We start from the raw sequence: 20,313 nt of genomic DNA, 5'->3' as shown, positions 1-20,313 counted from the left end.
TAGCATAAAGATTAACTAGACTGAATTTACATGGACAGGCCATCAGGAGACTGGACCTGGATTTCTGGTAAGTACAGCTTTGTTTTACAGCATGATAACAAAAAAAAAAAAAAAAAATGAATGTGAATTGCAAACTTGCTTTATATCACAATTACTGTTGAATTAGATTTTGTAAGTTATAACGACAGGGACACTTTAATCTGAAATAGTGGCATTACATAAAATGGCATTTACAATGATAAGGAAAATGTGCAGAGGTCAGGGGTAATCAGTGAACCAGCATATATATATATGCAGTGCTTTGTGTTGTGCGTAGGGCAGGGGGGCCCCTTAAAAATGTTTGCTATGGGGCCCTGTGAATCCTAGCTACGCCCCTGGACCACATACAATAACAGAGGAAGACTTTCCCCTAAAAGGAATGCTCACACTCAAGTGTAAGCAATGTCCAGAAGCCCCATAGAGAATGACTGGAGTCCTGGACATGTTCTCTTCATTTAGTCATGATGCCGGGCCCAAAGATCAGTGTGCAATGGGGATGGGTATAATGTTTGGATATAGGTACACACCTTTATTACTATCTAGACTCTATTTACCTACTTTATTATTCCTATTTGTAAAATTGCTTCTGTATATAATAGACATCTGCCAAGAAATACATCACTATGTGCAAACTGCAACACTGCAGATACCCCTAATAAAGAGTCTGCCAGACCACCCCCATGGCTGCTGATGCCAGCCTGACAGCCAACACTGTGCATATGGCTCTTCATATAGCACAATGACTCTGCAATCTTTAAATAGCTGCAGAGAAATCCAATAAGCAGAGAGAGCTGTCCTCAGGGCATCCTCAGAACAGAGTCATAATCCGAACAGTCATCCTCAGAACAGAGTCATAATCCGAACAGTCATCTCCAGGAAGAAGTCACATCTCTGCACCATACAGACCTGGTTTTATTACTATCACAAGAGCAGAGACAGCTTTTTAGTCTAGTAGTAGTGGTAGTGGTGTCATAGAAAGTTGTATGACTGTCATCACACTTTGCAGTGGCTTGGCTACCATAAAGGCAGGGTAGGCAGTTGCTATGGGGCCTGTGCAGGTGGGGGGCCTGGGAGAGAAGGTGAGAGCGTGTGTCCTTCTGCTTAACCCCGAATGTACTGCAGTGTGTAAGTGACCCAATGTTTCCTTACATGCTGCAACACAAAAAAGGGTTAACAAGCAGAAGACAGAGATCTCTGCTTCACTGCTCTAATAACCTCTGACCTCTGTTCTGCAGCTGGCAATCAAGTAGGAAAGGGAAATGTGCAGGGCTCTGTGCAGAGGTCAGGGGTTATCAGTGCACCAACAGTGCGCAGTGCTTTGTGATGTGCGTAGGGGAGGGGGCCCTTACAAATTTTTGCTATCCTAGCTATGAATCCTAGCTACGCCCCTGACACTTTGTGTATCAGTTTCCATGGCTTCCAAGATCTCTGCTTGCTGCTCAGTCAGAATCTCTGTTGCTTGCTCCCAGTAGATGTAAACCTGTCCTGGTCACGTGACAGACACAGAGGGCTCAGTGCAGCCACACTACAGTCCTAGCGCTGCACCTGTGAGTCTGTCACGTGACCAGGGTCCGTTCTCTGATGATAAGACTCCACCCGGCTCAGTTACACTGAAGTGAATTGTGCCCAGCTGTAATACCACACACTAACTGAACACAGGGGTGGCGCTGTTTCTGGAATGAAGCAGCTATGTTTTTCCTGTACTATCTGCGCTACCCGAGCCTCTCCACTGACGTGTCTCCTTCCCCACATCATAAATATCCCATAGTCCATAGACTCTGGTGCACTTCTATAGTCTATATAGCTCAGCAATTACAGCCCCCAGAGGACAGCACTGTGCGAGCTCTTTGTTCCTTATTCTTCCTAGAGAGAAGCACAAGACGGGACCGCTGTCAGTTATCTTCCACCAGCTGCTGATTGGAGGACACCAGCTACAGGCCCCGCCCCTCTAGACGATGATTGGAGGGAGAAGCTATAGGCCCCGCCCCTGTAGACGATGATTGGATGGAGAAGCTATATAGGCCCCGCCTTCCATAGCAGCTGAGAAGGCTGTAGCCGAAAAAAGCAGTGGAGGATGTTGTCGTCAGGGAGACGGGATCTAACTGTTGCCAAGGGGTGGGGCAAGGCTGTGGTGACGTCAGCCTGCGGCTTCACGTCTCGGTGAGATGCTGGGAATCCAGACAACAGGAGGAGAGCAAAACAGGTAGCGGGGACAGGACGCGGGCACAATGGGGCGCTGCATCCGGGCACTCACCTGCCCGCTCATGGCTGCTGCTGCTGCTGGGGGGCACTGGGTATTAGGAGGTCACTGTGTGCTGGGACCAGGACAGTGTACAGTATAGAAGTGCCCTGTGCTGCTGCTGGGGGGCACTGAGTATTAGGAGGTCACTGTGTGCTGGGACCAGGACAGTGTACAGTATAGAAGTGCCCTGTGCTGCTGCTGGGGGGCACTGGGTATTAGGAGGTCACTGTGTGCTGGGACCAGGACAGTACAGTATAGAAGTGCCCTGTGCTGCTGCTCTGTATAGTCTCAATATTGCTGCCTAGGTCTCACATGTATATTGTATGAGAGCTGCCAGAGAGGGAGCAGTCAGGTGACTGTCCTGAGGAGGAGGACTGTATTCTGCATGTGCTGAGCTCACACTGTCCTCACTGTCCTCTCCTGTATCCTGCATGTGCTGAGCTCACACTGTCCTCTCCTGTATCCTGCATGTGCTGAGCTCACACTGTCCTCTCATGTATCCTGCATGTGCTGAGCTCACACTGTCCTCTCCTGTATTCTGCATGTGCTGAGCTCACACTGTCCTCTCCTGTATTCTGCATGTGCTGAGCTCACACTGTCCTCTCCTGTATCCTGCATGTGCTGAGCTCACACTGTCCTCTCCTGTATCCTGCATGTGCTGAGCTCACACTGTCCTCTCCTGTATCCTGCATGTGCTGAGCTCACACTGTCCTCTCCTGTATCCTGCATGTGCTGAGCTCACACTGTCCTCTCCTGTATCCTGCATGTGCTGAGCTCACACTGTCCTCTCCTGTATCCTGCATGTGCTGAGCTCACACTGTCCTCTCCTGTATCCTGCATGTGCTGAGCTCACACTCTCCTCTCCTGTATCCTGCATGTGCTGAGCTCACACTGTCCTCTCCTGTATCCTGCATGTGCTGAGCTCACACTGTCCTCTCCTGTATTCTGCATGTGCTGAGCTCACACTCTCCTCTCATGTATTCTGCATGTGCTGAGCTCACACTGTCCTCTCCTGTATCCTGCATGTGCTGAGCTCACACTGTCCTCTCCTGTATCCTGCATGTGCTGAGCTCACACTGTCCTCTCCTGTATTCTGCATGTGCTGAGCTCACACTGTCCTCTCCTGTATCCTGCATGTGCTGAGCTCACACTGTCCTCTCCTGTATCCTGCATGTGCTGAGCTCACACTGTCCTCTCCTGTATCCTGCATGTGCTGAGCTCACACTGTCCTCTCATGTATTCTGCATGTGCTGAGCTCACACTGTCCTCTCCTGTATCCTGCATGTGCTGAGCTCACACTGTCCTCTCCTGTATCCTGCATGTGCTGAGCTCACACTGTCCTCTCCTGTGTCCCCAGGTTACACGGAGCAGCGCCTGACCTACCTGAAGGTGAGGGGGAAATGATAGATGTGCATGGCTGCTGTATATACTGTATGTGTATGGCTTTTATATATAGCTGTATGTGCATGGCTTCTGTATATAGCTGTATGTGCATGGCTTCTGTATATAGCTGTATGTGCACTGGCTTCTGTATATAGCTGTATGTGCACTGGCTTCTGTATATAGCTGTATGTGCACTGGCTTCTGTATATAGCTGTATGTGTATGACTTCTGTATATAGATATATGTGCTCTGGCTTTTATATATAGCTGTATATGCACTGGCTTCTATATGTACTGTATGTGTATGGCTGCTGTATATAGCTGTATGTACATGGCTTCTATATGTACTGTATGTGTATGGCTGCTGTATATAGCTGTATGTATATGACTTCTGGATATAGCTGTAAGTGTATGGCTGCTGTATATAGCTGTATGTGCACTGGCTTTTGTATATAGCTATATGTGCACTGGCTTCTGTATATAGCTGTATGTGTATGACTTCTGTATATGGCTGTATGTGCATGGCTGCTGTATATACTGTATGTGCTCTGACTTCTATATATAGCTGTATGTGCATGGCTGCTGTATATAGCTGTATGTGCATGGCTTCTATATATAGCTGTATGTGCATGGCTTCTATATATAGCTGTATGTGCATGGCTTCTGTATATAGCTGTATGTGCACTGACTTCTGTATATAGCTGTATGTGCATGGCTTCTGTATATAGCTGTATGTGCACTGACTTCTTTATATAGCTGTATGTGCATGGCTTCTGTATATAGCTGTATGTGCACTGACTTCTGTATATAGCTGTATGTGCACTGACTTCTGTATATAGCTGTATGTGCACTGACTTCTTTATATAGCTGTATATGCATGGCTTCTGTATATAGCTGTATATGCATGGCTTCTGTGTATAGATATATGTGTTCTGACTTCTATATATAGCTGTATGTGCATGGCTTCTGTATATAGCTGTATATGCATTGCTTCTGTATATAGATATATGTGCATGGCTTCTGTATATAGATATATGTGCTATGACTTCTGTATATAGCTGTATGTGCACTGGCTTCTATATGTACTGTATGTGCATGGCTTCTGTATATAGCTGTATGTGCACTGGCTTCTATATGTACTGTATGCATGGCTTCTGTATATAGCTGTATGTGCATTGGCTTCTGTATATAGCTATATGTGCACTGGCTTCTGTATATAGCTGTATGTGCATTGGCTTCTGTATATAGCTATATGTGCACTGGCTTCTGTATATAGCTATATGTGCACTGGCTTCTGTATATAGCTGTATATGCATGGCTTCTGTGTATAGATATATGTGCACTGGCTGCTGTATATAGCTGTATGTGCATGGCTGCTGTATATAGCTGTATGTGCATTGGCTTCTGTATATAGCTATATGTGCACTGGCTTCTGTATATAGCTGTATGTGCATTGGCTTCTGTATATAGCTATATGTGCACTGGCTTCTGTATATAGCTGTATGTGCACTGACTTCTGTATATAGCTGTATATGCATGGCTTTTGTGTATAGATATATGTGCACTGGCTGCTGTATATAGCTGTATGTGCATGGCTGCTGTATATAGCTGTATGTGCATTGGCTTCTGTATATAGCTGTATGTGCATTGGCTTCTGTATATAGCTATATGTGCACTGGCTTCTGTATATAGCTGTATGTGCACTGACTTCTGTATATAGCTGTATATGCATGGCTTCTGTGTATAGATATATGTGCACTGGCTGCTGTATATAGCTGTATGTGCATGGCTTCTATGCATAGCTGTATGTGCATGGCTGCTGTATATAGCTGTATGTGCATTGGCTTCTGTGCATAGCTGACTTGACTCATTTTCTCTATGTAGGTTGCGTAGAGTTATATTAAAGCTTTCTGTGAGCTCAGCAATGCTGTAGGAGGATCCATGGTCCTCACCCTCCTCATCTCGGCCTATAAACTCTGCAGATATATGAACATGTTTAGCAACGAGCGCCTTGTTGTACCGGGATATGTAAACAATATATGCTGGTGGCAGACATCCGGGGGCTCAGCCAAGGCTCAGCCGGTGTCTCCAGGAGTTAGTGCTGATGTCCAGATGGCTTTGGATAGAGTCCTGCCCGATCTCCATGTTGCCATCTCGAGGCTAAAGCAAGCCATGTGTGAGGAAAGTATATGTGACACCATCTCGGAGATCTTTCAAATGGTGGAAGAGGCCTGGGTGATGCCAGCGGTGGGAAGAGAGGTTGCCCAGGGTTTGTGTGAAACCATCAGACTTGAAGGTGCATTGGACCTGCTCCTCGGCTTTCTTCAGTCAATGGAGAAAGAGGTGAAATACAAGTCCTGTCATCTTCTGGAACAGATCCTGGTGTCAGAGAACAGGTAATTGTTGGCAATAGCTACATAGATTGATCTCCATGCCCATAGATCATGCATGGACCGTGATGAATATAGTTTGTGCATCTCATAGGTTTAGTCTATTGGCCCCTATCATCAGGAATGGCTTTCCCTTTAAACATACATAAAGCTCTTAGGTAATGTGATAAGTGATCCTCCTTGTAAATGTCCATTTGTCTAAGAATTCAGTGTAAGCGATAATGCACGCTCACTGCAAGATGCTGCATACAATTCTTTGTTTTCTAAGTAACTTACAGCCATTCGGTGAGCCTGGTTTACCACTTCCTCCGCTACATCATGTCTACATGAAGGTGATAAATTTATATTAGCAGTTTTGTTCTTAAGGCTATCCAGCAAACACCAATACACAAGACAGTGTTAAGATAACATCAGCGTTCTTTATGGCCATAATATCCATTCACAGAGGGGCGGATAAGATGTGATTATAGCATAAGAGCTTTCTTGGATCTTCAATAAATGACTTAAGGAACCGACTTGATAATAACCAAACATTTACTATTGTCAGTCAATTATTCTGAGGAAAGGACTAGTTATAGGCATCATTAAAGAGACAGTATCGGTATATTGCCAGTTGATGGGATATTTAAGTGACTATGTTATCTGCAGACAGCCACTTCAGGGTGGAAAGAGGGTCACTGTGGCACTTCTTAAAGGGTATAAGAAAGAAGGTCTGATTAACATCCAAAGCCATCATTCCTGCGTATCTCACATATCACCTTTTCCCATAGCATCTACATACATATCTAAGTAGATCTTTTCATAAGTTCTAAGCTACATTTGTTTATAAACTAGGTTTTCTGATCTGTCCTGATCCCACTTATATGATATTGAAGCATTGTCCCATGCTACAGTACTTTTTTTGTGTGGGCGAGGGCTGGCATAAAAAAAAAAAAAATAGATGTACTCACCAGTCTGAGCACCTGCCATCCTGCTGGAGCCCCCAGACTGCTGATCAGTGCTTCCTGCTTTCATCTTGGCATGCTTTAAATGCCTACTAAGCCAGTTATTGGCCTAGGCAGTTCACTGCTACAACCAGTGATTGTCTAAGCAGGTATTTCTGATGAAGAACAAAAAGTGAGCACTGCTGGGACGGCAGTAGTAGGTTTGAGGCAGGTGAGTAAAACTTTTATTCCAGTCAGAGATAACAAACAAACTTGAGGCGCTGTACTTTTTTGTACTATTTTATGCAACCACTGGTAGGCGTTGTTTTGGTGGTAAGCACATGGATTTTAGGAATCTGTATTCAGATGAATGAGAATAAGTGATAGAATACTACATCAAATCTGCACATCTGAGTGTCCCCATGATTGGGCCCTATTGACAATACCAAATTTTTACTCTGTCAACAAGAACGTACTACAATGAGTGGTGCTGACTTTGCTATCGCTGTGGTATAACTAGCCCTAGTATAGGTATTCTTACCCTGCCCTGGGCATCTACACTTAGTAATAATTACACGTTATTAAATCTGACCACAATCAGGTTAAAGGAGCAGCAATTACAAGTCCTGCATACAGTATACAGCGTTCCAAACACATTCCTGCAGACAAGCCAATGTTATGCTAAACTATGTGCAGTAGATGGCTTTAAAGGGTATGTAAATATAGAGGAGGGCATGTAAACATCATGTGTGATGGTGCAACCTTCAGTATTGATTTGTTCCAAGGTAGTGTACAGTGTGTACTGAGCTCTCAGGCAGACAGTCACTTCCTTTCCAGCCAGCAGTCTACACTGTAGAATACTCTAATTCGCTCATTTACTATGCTAATTTTAGATGTAAGTCTTCTAAGGCTGGCAGCTCATGGCAATATTTTAGTTAGTCTTTTACATCAGTATTTGTCACCAAAACCAGGAGTGGATCTAAAACGCTGAAGTACATATAGTTCTATTATATTCCAAAATGTATTAAACGTTTATTCATTCAAAAGATGTTTTAGGGAATTAGTGGCCTCTTTGGGTCCATTCACTAATGTGCAAATGTGAAATCTGAAATGCTAGGCACACATAATAACTTACACTGTGCCCTAAAAATTATTGTTATAAAGATTTTAAAGGGGTATTCCAATCAAACAAAACTTTTCATATGTTGCTGCCCATGGTGAGACTAACAATTAATCTCATACTTGTTATTACCTACGTAGTCTCCTTCCCCCGGTTCTGAGTCATCCTGTCATTAGAAAGTTGCAGATAGGGACTTGTTTACATCAGCCATCTCTGAAGGGAGGGGGAGATGGAGAGAAAAGCTCATAGACTGTTTTTGCAGCAGCTCAGAACTAAGGGGAAGGGACTGCATAGATAATAATAAGTATGGAATGAATTGTTAGTCTCACCATGGGCAGCAACATGTGAAAAGTTGTGTTTGAGTGGAATACCCCTTGGAAAATGTTGAAAATCACCAAGAAGGCATACTGTAGACATCAAAAAATGACAGTGCACAATACATATGAATACCATCTATTATAGTTTGTATTATTTTGCAACTTTATCTGCAGAGATCGCATTGCACGTGTGGGATTGGGCGTTATCTTAAACATCTCCAAAGAAAGAGATGACCCCAGACTTGCCCGACACCTGTCTGGAATCCTTGAGCATATGTTCAAACACTCCGAAGAAACCTGCAAGCAGCTGATATGTGATGGAGGCCTGGACTCAATCCTCTTCTGGTGTCGCTGGACAGATCCAGTAGTGCTGAGGCACTGTGCCATGGCACTGGCCAACTGTGCCATGTATGGTGGACCTTCTAACCAGAGGCTGATGACTGAGAGAAAGACAGCAGAGTGGTTATTCCCGTTAGTTTTCTCAAAAGAAGACGACCAGATCCGTTTTCATGCCTGTCTTGCAATCACTGTACTAGCAACCAACAAAGAGATTGAGAAGGAGGTGGAAAGGTCTGGCACACTGGCATTAGTGGAACCCTTTATATCCTCCTTGGATCCTGAGGAATATGCACGGTGTCTTCTGAGCAATAGTGATAACACTCAAGGAAGGACGGCTGGAGACCTTCAGCGTCTTGTGCCCCTGCTGGACAGCTCCCGCTTAGAAGCCCAGTGCATTGCTGCCTTCTACTTGTGTGTAGAAGCTGCTATCAAATCCCAGCACAAGAACACTAAGGTGAATCACAAAATCAATAATGCTATGAGTTACTGAAAAGTAGTATAATATTCCTACCATCTGACAGCCCTAAATATCCAAATCTCTGTGTACCTTCTATTGTTACCAGACATATCCTCCAGTAGTTCTTTATTCAGGGATTGAGTCTGTCGTCTTCATGTTTCTGTTATCCACTTAAAAGGGGGTACTCTAGACATTTTCTTTTTATTTCAAATCAACTTTTGTCAGAAAGTGCCAGAGATTGTTCTGCGGGAACTGGTGTATTCTTTCCAGTATGAGACTGTGCTCTCTGCTGCCACCTCTGTCTGTGTCAGGAACTGTCCAGAGCATTAGCAAATCCCCATAGAAAACCTCTCCTGCTCTCCAGTATGCCAGAAAGAATACACTACTCCCTGCAGGGCATACAGCAGCTTATCAGTACATTTTTTCATAGAAGTAAATGACAAATCTCGGGCACTTTGTGGCACCAGTTGATTTAAAAGATATAGGGGGACATTTATGAAGTCCAGCGTTTTTCACGCCAGGTTTACAAATGTCCCCGCAGCTCCGGAGCTCGGGATTTATGTAGAGGCGCATTTCCCTTTACATAAATCCCGTGCGCACAAAGCCCGTCCGTGCGAATAATTTGAAACCTACGCCAGCTGAGAGCTGGTGTAGGTTTCAGTATAATTTTTCCCCCAGAAAAATGATAAATGCGGCGCACGCAGAGGCCACGCCCCCTTTGCGTGCTGCTGCACCCCCTGTAACGCCCCCCTCCCCGCCCCACTGGCAAAGGTGGTGCAGATAGGCCCGATGCGGAAAAAAATATTTGCAAATAGACCATTTGTGAATATTTTTCCACCGATCGGGCCCATCTGAGCCTAAAAAAGGCATTTTCACCTTTTAATAAATGGCCCCCATTGTTTTTTTTTACTAAAGTACCCCTTTAATGGCTCACCCTGTGCAGAGAAACCACAGATTTATCATGGTTGTTTGTCAGCCCATATAAGAAGTATTTTCCTTATGCTTATCCTCTTAGATCTATTTCTGGTTTTGTCTTTGCAACCTTGGTGTTTAAGGATGACCCATCATAGAAGAGGCCCCTGGCCCTTAGAACTGTACAGCTATCATAGTACTCAATCCTAGCTATGCATGTATGAATTCATATGTAAATAGCCAGCGGCAGATGCTAGTAGAGAGTATCAAATCATTACGTCACTGCTGGTTCAAAGTGGCTAGAAGATCAGGGCACAAAAACAGCAGGGGTGGGGAGTCCCCAGTTTTTTAAGATAGGTGCAGTTTCCAGAGGCGGGGACCTTCATCTATCACACATGTATGACATATACTATGGAATATGGGAATACTCTTTAAGGGTGCGTTCACACCTACAGGATCTGCAGCAGATCTGCAGCAGATTTGATGCTGTGTTCAGTTATTTAAATGAAATCTGCTGCAGAAAATCTGCTGCAGATCCTGTAGGTGTGAACGCACCATAAAGAAATAAGTAGACAAAGCTACTCATTTGGAGGTCGTGACTGTGTGACACACTATTTAAAGGGGTTATCCAGTGTTAGAAAAACATGGCCACTTTCTTCCAGAGACAGCACTGCTCTTGTCTCCAGTTTGGGTGCAGGTTTTGCAACTTAGTTCTATTGAGGTGAATGGAGCTTGACTGCAAACCACACCGGAACTGGACACAAGAGTCACATGGTCTCTGGAAGAAAGTGGCCATGTTTGCCTACCATGGAATAACCCCTAGGTATTTTCACACAGAATTTTTTCTGCATCAAGAAAGTTGGACCCATGGTATCTATGTGAAATGCCTCCCGCTGCTTTTCTGCCATGGATTTCATTCACAGTATGTCACAAGGCAAATCTGCACCACAAATCTAATGGTCTGCCTTATATTGTTACCCAGCATTTTTACCTAGGTCCCTGCTGGTCATGATTTAAAGCAACTTTATATGTGACTATATTTCACGTTTCTCACCATCTCATTTGGTTCAAACTTACATTTTCCCCAGGACGTTTTAAATCAGCCTTTTAGGAAAAATTATACAAAAGCAAAGCAACAAGGACAAACAACAAAAGCATCAGACGTATGCTGTGATTGACAATGATTGATATTTATTTTCTTCTGTAGTCTCATGTTACTTTCCAGGTATTTAAAGAAATTGTCTCATGTTACTTTCCAGGTATTTAATGAAATTGTCTCATTTTACTTTCCAGGTATTTAATGAAATTGGAGCCACACAAAGTCTGAGGCGAATCGTCTGCTACTCCGTGGATTGTACTGTTTCCTCCCTGGCCAAAAAAGCCCTTCAGATGATTGGTGAAGAGGTCCCATCTCGCATAGCACGTTCTGTACCTAACTGGAAACCACTGGAAGTACAGCATTGGCTGCAGCAGATTGGCTTCAACAAATATTCTCAGGCATTTTTAGTAAGTTGTTGGAGCAATAACGCATATGCAGATACTTTTTGTCACATTGTTTTAACCAACGTTGTACATCGTCACCACAGGACCAGCAGATCGATGGTGATCTACTGCTGAGGTTAAGTGAGACAGATCTAAGAGAAGACTTAGGTATGACCTCCAGTATCACTCGGAAGAGGTGAGTGTCTGACCTGCAGCATCACTTTTCTCATATGTTGTCTTTTAGGGTAGGGCTACACTGAGATTACTGGTTGCGTAACCAGAAACCACTGTGTTGCCTGAAAGGTATGAAAATGTATACCATGATGGGTTCATTAACTTTAATAGTCTGCTAGTGAGTATGTTTGGTCCATTTTCTGAACTTGAACTTTTTTTGGAAAAGTGCAGCATGCTGCCCGTCTCTTCATCAGTCGGTTAATTTCTTAACTAGAGTGAAGATTGTTTTCCACCCTGGAGGACCCGTCCTGTCCTGCATTACACAGGCAAACACTGGTTTCAGTTAGGCGGCACTGTTAGGTAACTGGAAACTTTGTGCCTTATTTGCCTATAAATGACAAGAGATCACTCAGGATGCCAGCAGAGGAGAGCTTTGTGATCTACGTCTTGTCAAGAGACCCTTTTAATAGTATGGATTGTCCAAAGCAGACTACCCTTTTAAATACTATACTCCACAAATATATTCAAACAGTACAACTTTTACATGTTACAGATTTGAATTTGTATAGTCGAAAAGGAAGGAAGGGAAAGGGGGAATATGATCAAAACCTTTAAATATGTGAAAGGACTAAATAAGGTTCAGGAGGGAAGTGTCTATAATAAAAAAAAAATGAACTCAAGAACAAGAGGACACAGTAAAAGGTTAGTTGGAGGAAAGATCAGAAGCAACATGAAAAAATATTATTTTATTGAAAGAGTAGTAGATGCTTGGAACAAACTTCCAGCAGATGTGGTTGGTAAATCTACAATAACAAAATCTAAACCTGCCTGGTATAAACATATATTATTATTATTATTTATTTATTTATAAAGCGCACTTAATTCCAGAGCGCTATATCTGCCCTAAGATAATAAGAAAGGAAATACTAAAAGGGCAGACTAGATGGACCCAGTGATCTTTTTCTGGCGACAATCTTCTATGTTTCAGTAATATAGCTGAAATGATATTGAGATTAGACTTGCACTTTTGAGTCCATATTTTATATTTTTAATACTGAGTTGTTTTTCTTAACTTCTCTATAGATTTCTGAGGGAACTGGTTGAGCTAAAAACTTATGCAAACTACTCAACGTGTGATCGCAGCAATCTGGCTGACTGGCTCGGCAGTGTAGAGCCACGGTTCAGGCAATATACTTACAATCTGGTTATTTGCGGCATTGATCGGAATTTCCTGCATCATGTGACTGAGCAGCAGCTAGAAGAGGACTGTAATATCACAACAGGTTTCCACCGTGTCCGTATTCTATCAGCAGCCAGAGGTGAGTTTGTGACCAGCCTCCATTTTTCTATATTTCACAACTAAGCAAGACTTATTATTTAAATAATATTAATATTATTCATAATTATTGCACATAAACCATTGTATTATTTCTATAGCATAAAGACTTATAATCTTCACATCCTGGTTCACATATTTTCATATGCCAAGGGGGTTGGCATATGTTTGTGCAGTGTGCACCATTCATTCTGGTACAAATTTGTCCCCACTCTCGGGATTCGTTGGGGTCTCTACAGTCCGACTCCCACAGATCTTGTTTTTACACACTATCTTATGGATAGGGGACTAGTAGATATGGGAACGCCCCTTGTAGTAGAGAACCCACAACCCCATGCTAATCCCTTTCCTTGGGTCAACCTACCAAGCTTCTTACCACCCAACATCTGCAACATAGAAACATAGATGATTGTCGGCAGAAAAAGCCTTTTGAATAGTCTTAAGATGGCCATACTCAGGGGACTAAGCTTGGCTGATCATTCTATACACATCATGCCGTTATACTGAGAAATAGTTTTTTGCTCATTTATCTGCACAATGAACAGTTTAATCCTCATTCAGTCTGTGTATATGCATGCATGAAAATTGGTAAGAATAAACCTTGTCAGCATGTAAACTGTGCATGTAGTGAATCACAAACCCATTCAAGCTCTGCTGCTTATGGTACAAGATGTAAGCTTTCTGGTCTGCTAGGCAGCATCACATTGAATTAAATGCAGACAGCGTTCTCATGAGTAATTCTTGCCTTGTATTGTTAGGTAATTATTCATGACACTGTCCAGACACTTATTGCATTTCATACCTCTTTACACACATCATCAGTATTGTTATGCAGATTTATATATATAAAAGACTAATCTGTGCTGTAGTTAAACAGGTTGTCTCCACCATTAGGGTCTCTATTAGGGAGTATGTTCTATTGTAAATAAAATATGGGCCATTGAGATTTGCAAATCAATGCATTGTGTTCTTATTTACCTGAATTTATAAAATGTATTTAAATACTACAGTGTGTTGCAACTTCTTCAGAATCAGGGTTGTAGTTTGGCCCCATCTATGTAGTAGGGCCTCCATCTCTGTAGTTAGCCTCCCTTTGTGTAGTTAGGCCCCTGTCTCTGTAGGTAGAACTCCATCTCTGTAGTTAGCCTCCCTTTGTGTAGTTAGGCCCCTGCCTCTGTAGGTAGAACTCCATCTCTGTAGTTAGCCTCCCTTTGTGTAGTTAGGCCCCTGTCTCTGTAGGTAGAACTCCATCTCTGTAGTTAGCCTCCCTTTGTGTAGTTAGGCCCCTGTCTCTGTAGGTAGAACTCCATCTCTGTAGTTAGCCTCCCTTTGTGTAGTTAGGCCCCTGTCTCTGTAGGTAGAACTCCATCTCTGTAGTTAGCCTCCCTTTGTGTAGTTAGGCCCCTGTCTCTGTAGGTAGAACTCCATCTCTGTAGTTAGCCTCCCTTTGTGTAGTTAGGCCCCTGCCTCTGTAGATAGAACTCCATCTCTGTAGTTAGCCTCCCTTTGTGTAGTTAGGCCCCTGTCTCTGTAGGTAGAACTCCATCTCTGTAGTTAGCCTCCCTTTGTGTAGTTAGGCCCCTGCCTCTGTAGATAGAACTCCATCTCTGTAGTTAGCCTCCCTTTGTCTAGTTAGGCCCCTGCCTCTGTAGATAGAACTCCATCTCTGTAGTTAGCCTCCCTTTGTCTAGTTAGGCCCCTGCCTCTGTAGATAGAACTCCATCTCTGTAGTTAGCCTCCCTTTGTGTAGTTAGGCCCCTGCCTCTGTAGATAGAACTCCATCTCTGTAGTTAGCCTCCCTTTGTGTAGTTAGGCCCCTGCCTCTGTAGATAGAACTCCATCTCTGTAGTTAGCCTCCCTTTGTGTAGTTAGGCCCCTGTCTATGTAGGTAGAACTCCATCTCTGTAGTTAGCTTCCCTTTGTGTAGTTAGCCCACTGTCTCTGTAGGTAGAACTCCATCTCTGTAGTTAGCTTCCCTTTGTGTAGTTAGCCCACTGTCTCTGTAGGTAGAACTCCATCTCTGTAGTTAGCCCCGTCTCTGTGTAGGTTGGCTCTCAAATCCATATGTAGAACTCCATCTCAGGAGGTAGGCCCCCTCTAGTTTTTTTAGGCCCCAAGCCTGGTAGGTAGGCCCACATCTCTGTAGTTAGTTAAACCCCCTTCTGTGCAGTTAGACCTTACACATAAAAAATAAATAAATAAACAACAGCCTCATACTTATCTCTCTACATCCCCTCCTCAGCAGCCGGGTGAGACCTTTTGGGGGAAACAGTATTGATATGCTTCCTGTGCAGATCAGAACTCAAAGTCCTCAGCCCTCTTGTAGGCTGTAGGCTACAGGCCTATAGGGCTTTACAGTGGGATCTAACCACAGATTACAGCTGCCCTATTGAGGGTTCCAGCAGGGGAATACCTTGTTATCAGCTCATTACCAAAGAACCCTTCTAACAAGTAGGGGTTGTCCACCTGCATATTGTATATGGATCCCATTTCTATTTGTTTTGTGTTAAAAGTGCCATCTCTTTCAGCTATGTGTAAAGTAATCCCTTTAAAGTGTAACTATCATTTTTTTTTTTTTGAAGAAATCAGTAGTATATAAGCGATTTTAAGAAACTTTATTATAGTTTTTGTTAGGCAAAAAAGCCTCTTTCTGTACTCAAAAAGCAATTTCCCAGCCTCCCTCCCTCACTTCTTATCTGTTCATTATCAGGCAAATCCGTCTTCATTACAGAGAAGCCAGTGAAGACGGGTTCTGCTGGGTCCATTATATTCTATGGAGGGGGAGGGGCCAAGGGAGATGAGCGAGCAGGAAGAGGAGACATGAAGGTCATTTGTTTGTAGACTGTCTGGGCACCTAAAACGCGTCAGAGGTCAGAAAGGTTAGTGCTTATCTAGGAACTTGCTGACAGAAGATTGCAGGGTGTTGTGCTGTGCAGCACTGCTCTGTGCTCACTCACTCCTCTCTTCCCCTCTCCATAGAGCATAATGGAGACAGAAATCCTGCTGCTTCTGAAGTCAGGGGGAGCTAGGAAATCAGCTTTTTCAGTACAGAAGGAAACTCTTTTGGTAAATAAAACCTATTACAGAGTTTCTTAAAATTGCTTGTACTAGAGATATTTCTTGTTTTCAGAAAAATGACCCTAAAATGACAGTTACACTTTAAATCTGAGTACATCTGTGTTGCCTCATAAAATTACCCACCTTTCTGTCTTTCTCAGAGATGCTTCACTCGCCTCTGCCATGCAGTATAGGCAAATCTAGTTATGATGGTCCTGATGTCTTCATCAGTTACCGCAGGAGCACAGGATCTCAGCTGGCCAGGTACGCCATATATTATCATTACTCTTTCTGTGAAGTCTTAAATCTTTCCATTGCCTTTTCCCTGTTTCTTTTATTACTAGAAATGTGTGACTAAATAGCCAATTGGGTGTTACCAGTTGGGGGCGTGTCCCTGAACTGTCTGGCCCTGTCAGCTTTGATTGGATAGTGTCAGACAGGGTAGGGACCTCCCTTTCCCCTGGTGGTAACACCCAATTGGCATCGGTTGTACATTTCTGGTAAGAATAACAGGAACAGCACATGACAGAGGTATAAAAATAGGTTATCCAGAATTGTTATTCTATGGGCATTGCATATGTTTTCTAAAACGGACAGGTCAGGAGTGATGATGGGTTCTCTTTACTGACTGTCTTTCATATGCCTTTGCTTCCTGGCAGCCTCCTAAAGGTACACCTGTACCTCCATGGCTTCAGTGCCTTTATTGATGTGGAGAAGCTGGAGGCAGGAAAGTTTGAGGACAAACTGATTCAAAGTGTTATCAGCGCTAGAAACTTTGTCCTGGTCCTCTCTGCCGGAGCTCTGGATAAATGCATGGGAGACATCGAATGCAAGGACTGGGTACACAAAGTAAGTAGAATTTTCTCTAATACTTAAAAAAAATCTGATTATACTTCATCTTTTCACAATTTAAGAAAATCTGCCAGGCTGTGACAGCACATCATATAGCAACAGGAAGGATTGATGCACACTCATACCCCAACCTTAAAGGGGTATTCCAGGTTATTTTGATATTAATTCTACTGATTTCTCTTGTAATATAATTAATATATCTCATTGGTTTCTATAATAAATTTTGTCTCTTTCTCTCTATTTTTATGTAAGTCACGTGTTTCTGTGACGTCACCGAACCGGAAGTGTGGGGACTTCCCCGACTCGGCCGGCCTCTTGGTGTTTATGTAGTTAGAAAGCTAGCAGAGCTTTACAAACGGCCTCCCTGCACACGGGAGGTCACATGACACCCTGTTCCCGGGCGGCCTGTCAGTGTGAAGGAGGTCGCATCCACCTCCTGTATAATCACTAAAACCCTCCACCCCCTGCCAGTATAATCCTCCCGATGTCTCCCCCGGCCCCCTCCATCCTGTGTATACAGTCCTTTTCAAAGATCTCTCACCCCATCCCCCGGTCTCGGCACCTCTTGCACTCAGCTGACAGGCTCTCTCTCTCTCTCTCTCTCGCTGTGTGTGAAGCAGGAGAGATTTCTTTCCTGCTCCGTACACAGTGCCTGTCAATTGCCCCGATAAAACTCAGCTGCCAGGAACTGTGTACGGAGCAGGAAAGAAATCTCTCCTGCTTCACACACAGCGAGAGAGAGAGAGAGAGCCTGTCAGCTGAGTGCAAGAGGTGCCGAGACCGGGGGATGGGGTGAGAGATCTTTGAAAAGGACTGTATACACAGGATGGAGGGGGCCGGGGGAGACATCGGGAGGATTATACTGGCAGGGGGTGGAGGGTTTTAGTGATTATACAGGAGGTGGATGCGACCTCCTTCACACTGACAGGCCGCCCGGGAACAGGGTGTCATGTGACCTCCCGTGCGCAGGGAGGCCGTTTGTAAAGCTCTGCTAGCTTTCTAACTACATAAACACCAAGAGGCCGGCCGAGTCGGGGAAGTCCCCACACTTCCGGTTCGGTGACGTCACAGAAACACGTGACTTACATAAAAATAGAGAGAAAGAGACAAAATTTATTATAGAAACCAATGAGATATATTAATTATATTACAAGAGAAATCAGTAGAATTAATATCAAAATAACCTGGAATACCCCTTTAAGGCTGGGTTCACACTACGTATATTTCAGTCAGTATTTGGTCCTCATGTCAGGTCCTCATTGCAACCAAAACCAGGAGTGGATTGAAAACACAGAAAGGCTCTGTTCACATAATGTTGTAATTGAGTGGATGGCCGCCATTTAATGGAAAATTTTTGCTGTTATCTTAAAACAACGGCTGTTGTATTGAAATAATGGCAGCTATTTACCGTTATATGGCGGCCATCCACTCAATTTCACCATTGTGTGAACAGATCCTTTCTGTGTTTTCAATCCACTCCTGGTTTTGGTTGCTATGAGGACCACAATACTGACTAAAATATACTGTGTGTGAACCCAGCCTAAAGGGTATTTGTATATAACCCCTTGGATTCACTCAAAAACCACTAAATATACAAGTCTACACATTCAGATTTTTAATATTGAATGAAAAAACTTAATTTTTACTGTTTAAAAGCTTCATTTACTTAAAGTAGTTATCCAGGTTTGTTATTAGGACAGGCCATCAGTGTTAGTTTGATTGTGGTCTAACTCCCAGGACCCTCCACTGATCATCTGAATGAAGGGGCACCAGTACGAGCACCACAGTCTCTTTAATGTTTAATGCTGCTCACTCCTGTATGACCACTTTTAGTACTGCAGTGGTGATGCATGGTATTGCTGTGCTGTTTCATTTCAAGCCTCCAGAGGAGAGTTCAAACTTTGCTGTTCTCTGCACGCTGAATAAATTTACCAAGATATTGACAATTTCTGGAGTACCACCTTTATCACTGGTTTAATACAGCACGGCATTGGAGACCAGGGCTCTGCCACCTAAATCCCTGCATTCCATTTTGTGCCTCCTACTTGTGTTGTGGCTTCAGAAAGGTAATGTACTTAAGGATCTTAGAACATTGTGAAACCTTTATATTTCCCTGGAGGTACATAGAAAAATGTGGACCATGATTTCTGCTCTCCTATGTCTTTCTGTGTCCTACCATGTAAATTGTAACTTTCATGACTCTTTTAGGAGATTGTCACAGCACTTGACTGTGGGAAGAACATTGTGCCGGTCACAGATCACTTTGAATGGCCAAACCCATTGAGCCTTCCTGAAGATATGAGAGCGGTGTTAAAGTTCAATGGCATCAAGTAAGTACTATTCACCTCTCTAATATCTCCCCAAGAAATTAGATGTTATTTAGTCGTGTATAGTATAAGGCATAACAACCTGGACACAGGAAAAAAAATACTTGCCTTAGTGCTTCACTCTTTTTCCATTTGGTGAAGGAGACTGGCACTGTTGTAAGACTCTGCAGTAAGACGGAGATCGCAGGGAGTTGAGGAGTGAAGCACTCAGACAAGCGCTTCTCCCAGCTATTGACATGTCTGTGTGAAAAAAAAAGTATAAATGCTCCCACTATATGCTTTTATGGTTAGAATCTGTTCCTTGTTTTGGGTTAAAAAACTTATGAAAAATACTGTTAAAATACAAATTCTGTTTTCTGTTTATGTCCAGGTGGTCACATGAGTACCAAGACGCAACCGTAGAAAAGATTATTCGCTTCCTGCAAGGGCGCTCCTCTCGGGATTCCTCAGTCGGATCTGAGAACAGCCTAGATGGTACCCCTCCATTAGGGGAGAAATAGTACAGTCCATGTGGAAATCTAGGGATGACTTGTTGACAGTAGTAACTGCAGGGTATTTCTGTACATCCTTATGTCCTTTGGCCTATTGGATGTGAACCCCTTGACCATTTTCCTCAGATTTTTCCTTTTTCCTCCTTTGCATTCCATCAGCTATATGCAGCTTTCTCAGAATACATAAACCCTGTTACCCAGGGATGAAAATCCATTCACAGTAAAGACCTAAGTTGAAGTACACAGTCTCAAGCCTTTACTATATGAACATACGACAAGGTGAAAAGCAAGAGAATTGTAATGTGAAATGGCATCAATCCCTCAAACATTGTTTTCAGACTTTGGGAGGATACTGTAAAAGTCAAGTTTGTAGTATCCAAAGTTTTACATCCCAGTGTTATCTTGCAGCACTGGCTCTTACTGGTTTCCATCTTGCTCAGACCAGAGTATTCATTGGACAACTGCAAAGCATT

General features: G+C 43.4%; 1 protein-coding gene across 2 annotated transcripts; it reads left to right on the top strand.

The window, feature by feature from the left end:
- Positions 1 to 2,098: 2,098 nt before the first annotated feature.
- SARM1 (sterile alpha and TIR motif containing 1) lies at positions 2,099 to 20,079 on the top strand. 2 transcript variants are annotated; one of them, XM_069944575.1, is made up of 11 exons: positions 2,099 to 2,242; positions 3,639 to 3,670; positions 5,548 to 6,059; positions 8,588 to 9,206; positions 11,415 to 11,627; positions 11,708 to 11,799; positions 12,861 to 13,096; positions 16,332 to 16,434; positions 16,830 to 17,019; positions 19,231 to 19,352; positions 19,720 to 20,079. In XM_069944575.1, exons 3-11 carry the CDS (start codon positions 5,605 to 5,607, stop codon positions 19,847 to 19,849), a joined length of 2,160 nt encoding a protein of 719 aa, XP_069800676.1. In that variant the 5' UTR covers positions 2,099 to 2,242; positions 3,639 to 3,670; positions 5,548 to 5,604; the 3' UTR covers positions 19,850 to 20,079. The 2 variants fall into 2 exon arrangements, with proteins under 2 accessions (XP_069800676.1, XP_069800677.1); XM_069944576.1 differs by lacking the exon at positions 16,830 to 17,019 and having other exon boundaries at positions 19,720 to 19,804.
- Positions 20,080 to 20,313: the final 234 nt, after the last annotated feature.

This window comes from Dendropsophus ebraccatus, chromosome 11 (assembly GCF_027789765.1).
Source record: "Dendropsophus ebraccatus isolate aDenEbr1 chromosome 11, aDenEbr1.pat, whole genome shotgun sequence".
NCBI classification, from domain to species: Eukaryota; Metazoa; Chordata; class Amphibia; order Anura; family Hylidae; genus Dendropsophus; species Dendropsophus ebraccatus.
This window is presented reverse-complemented; position numbering and strand designations above follow the sequence as displayed.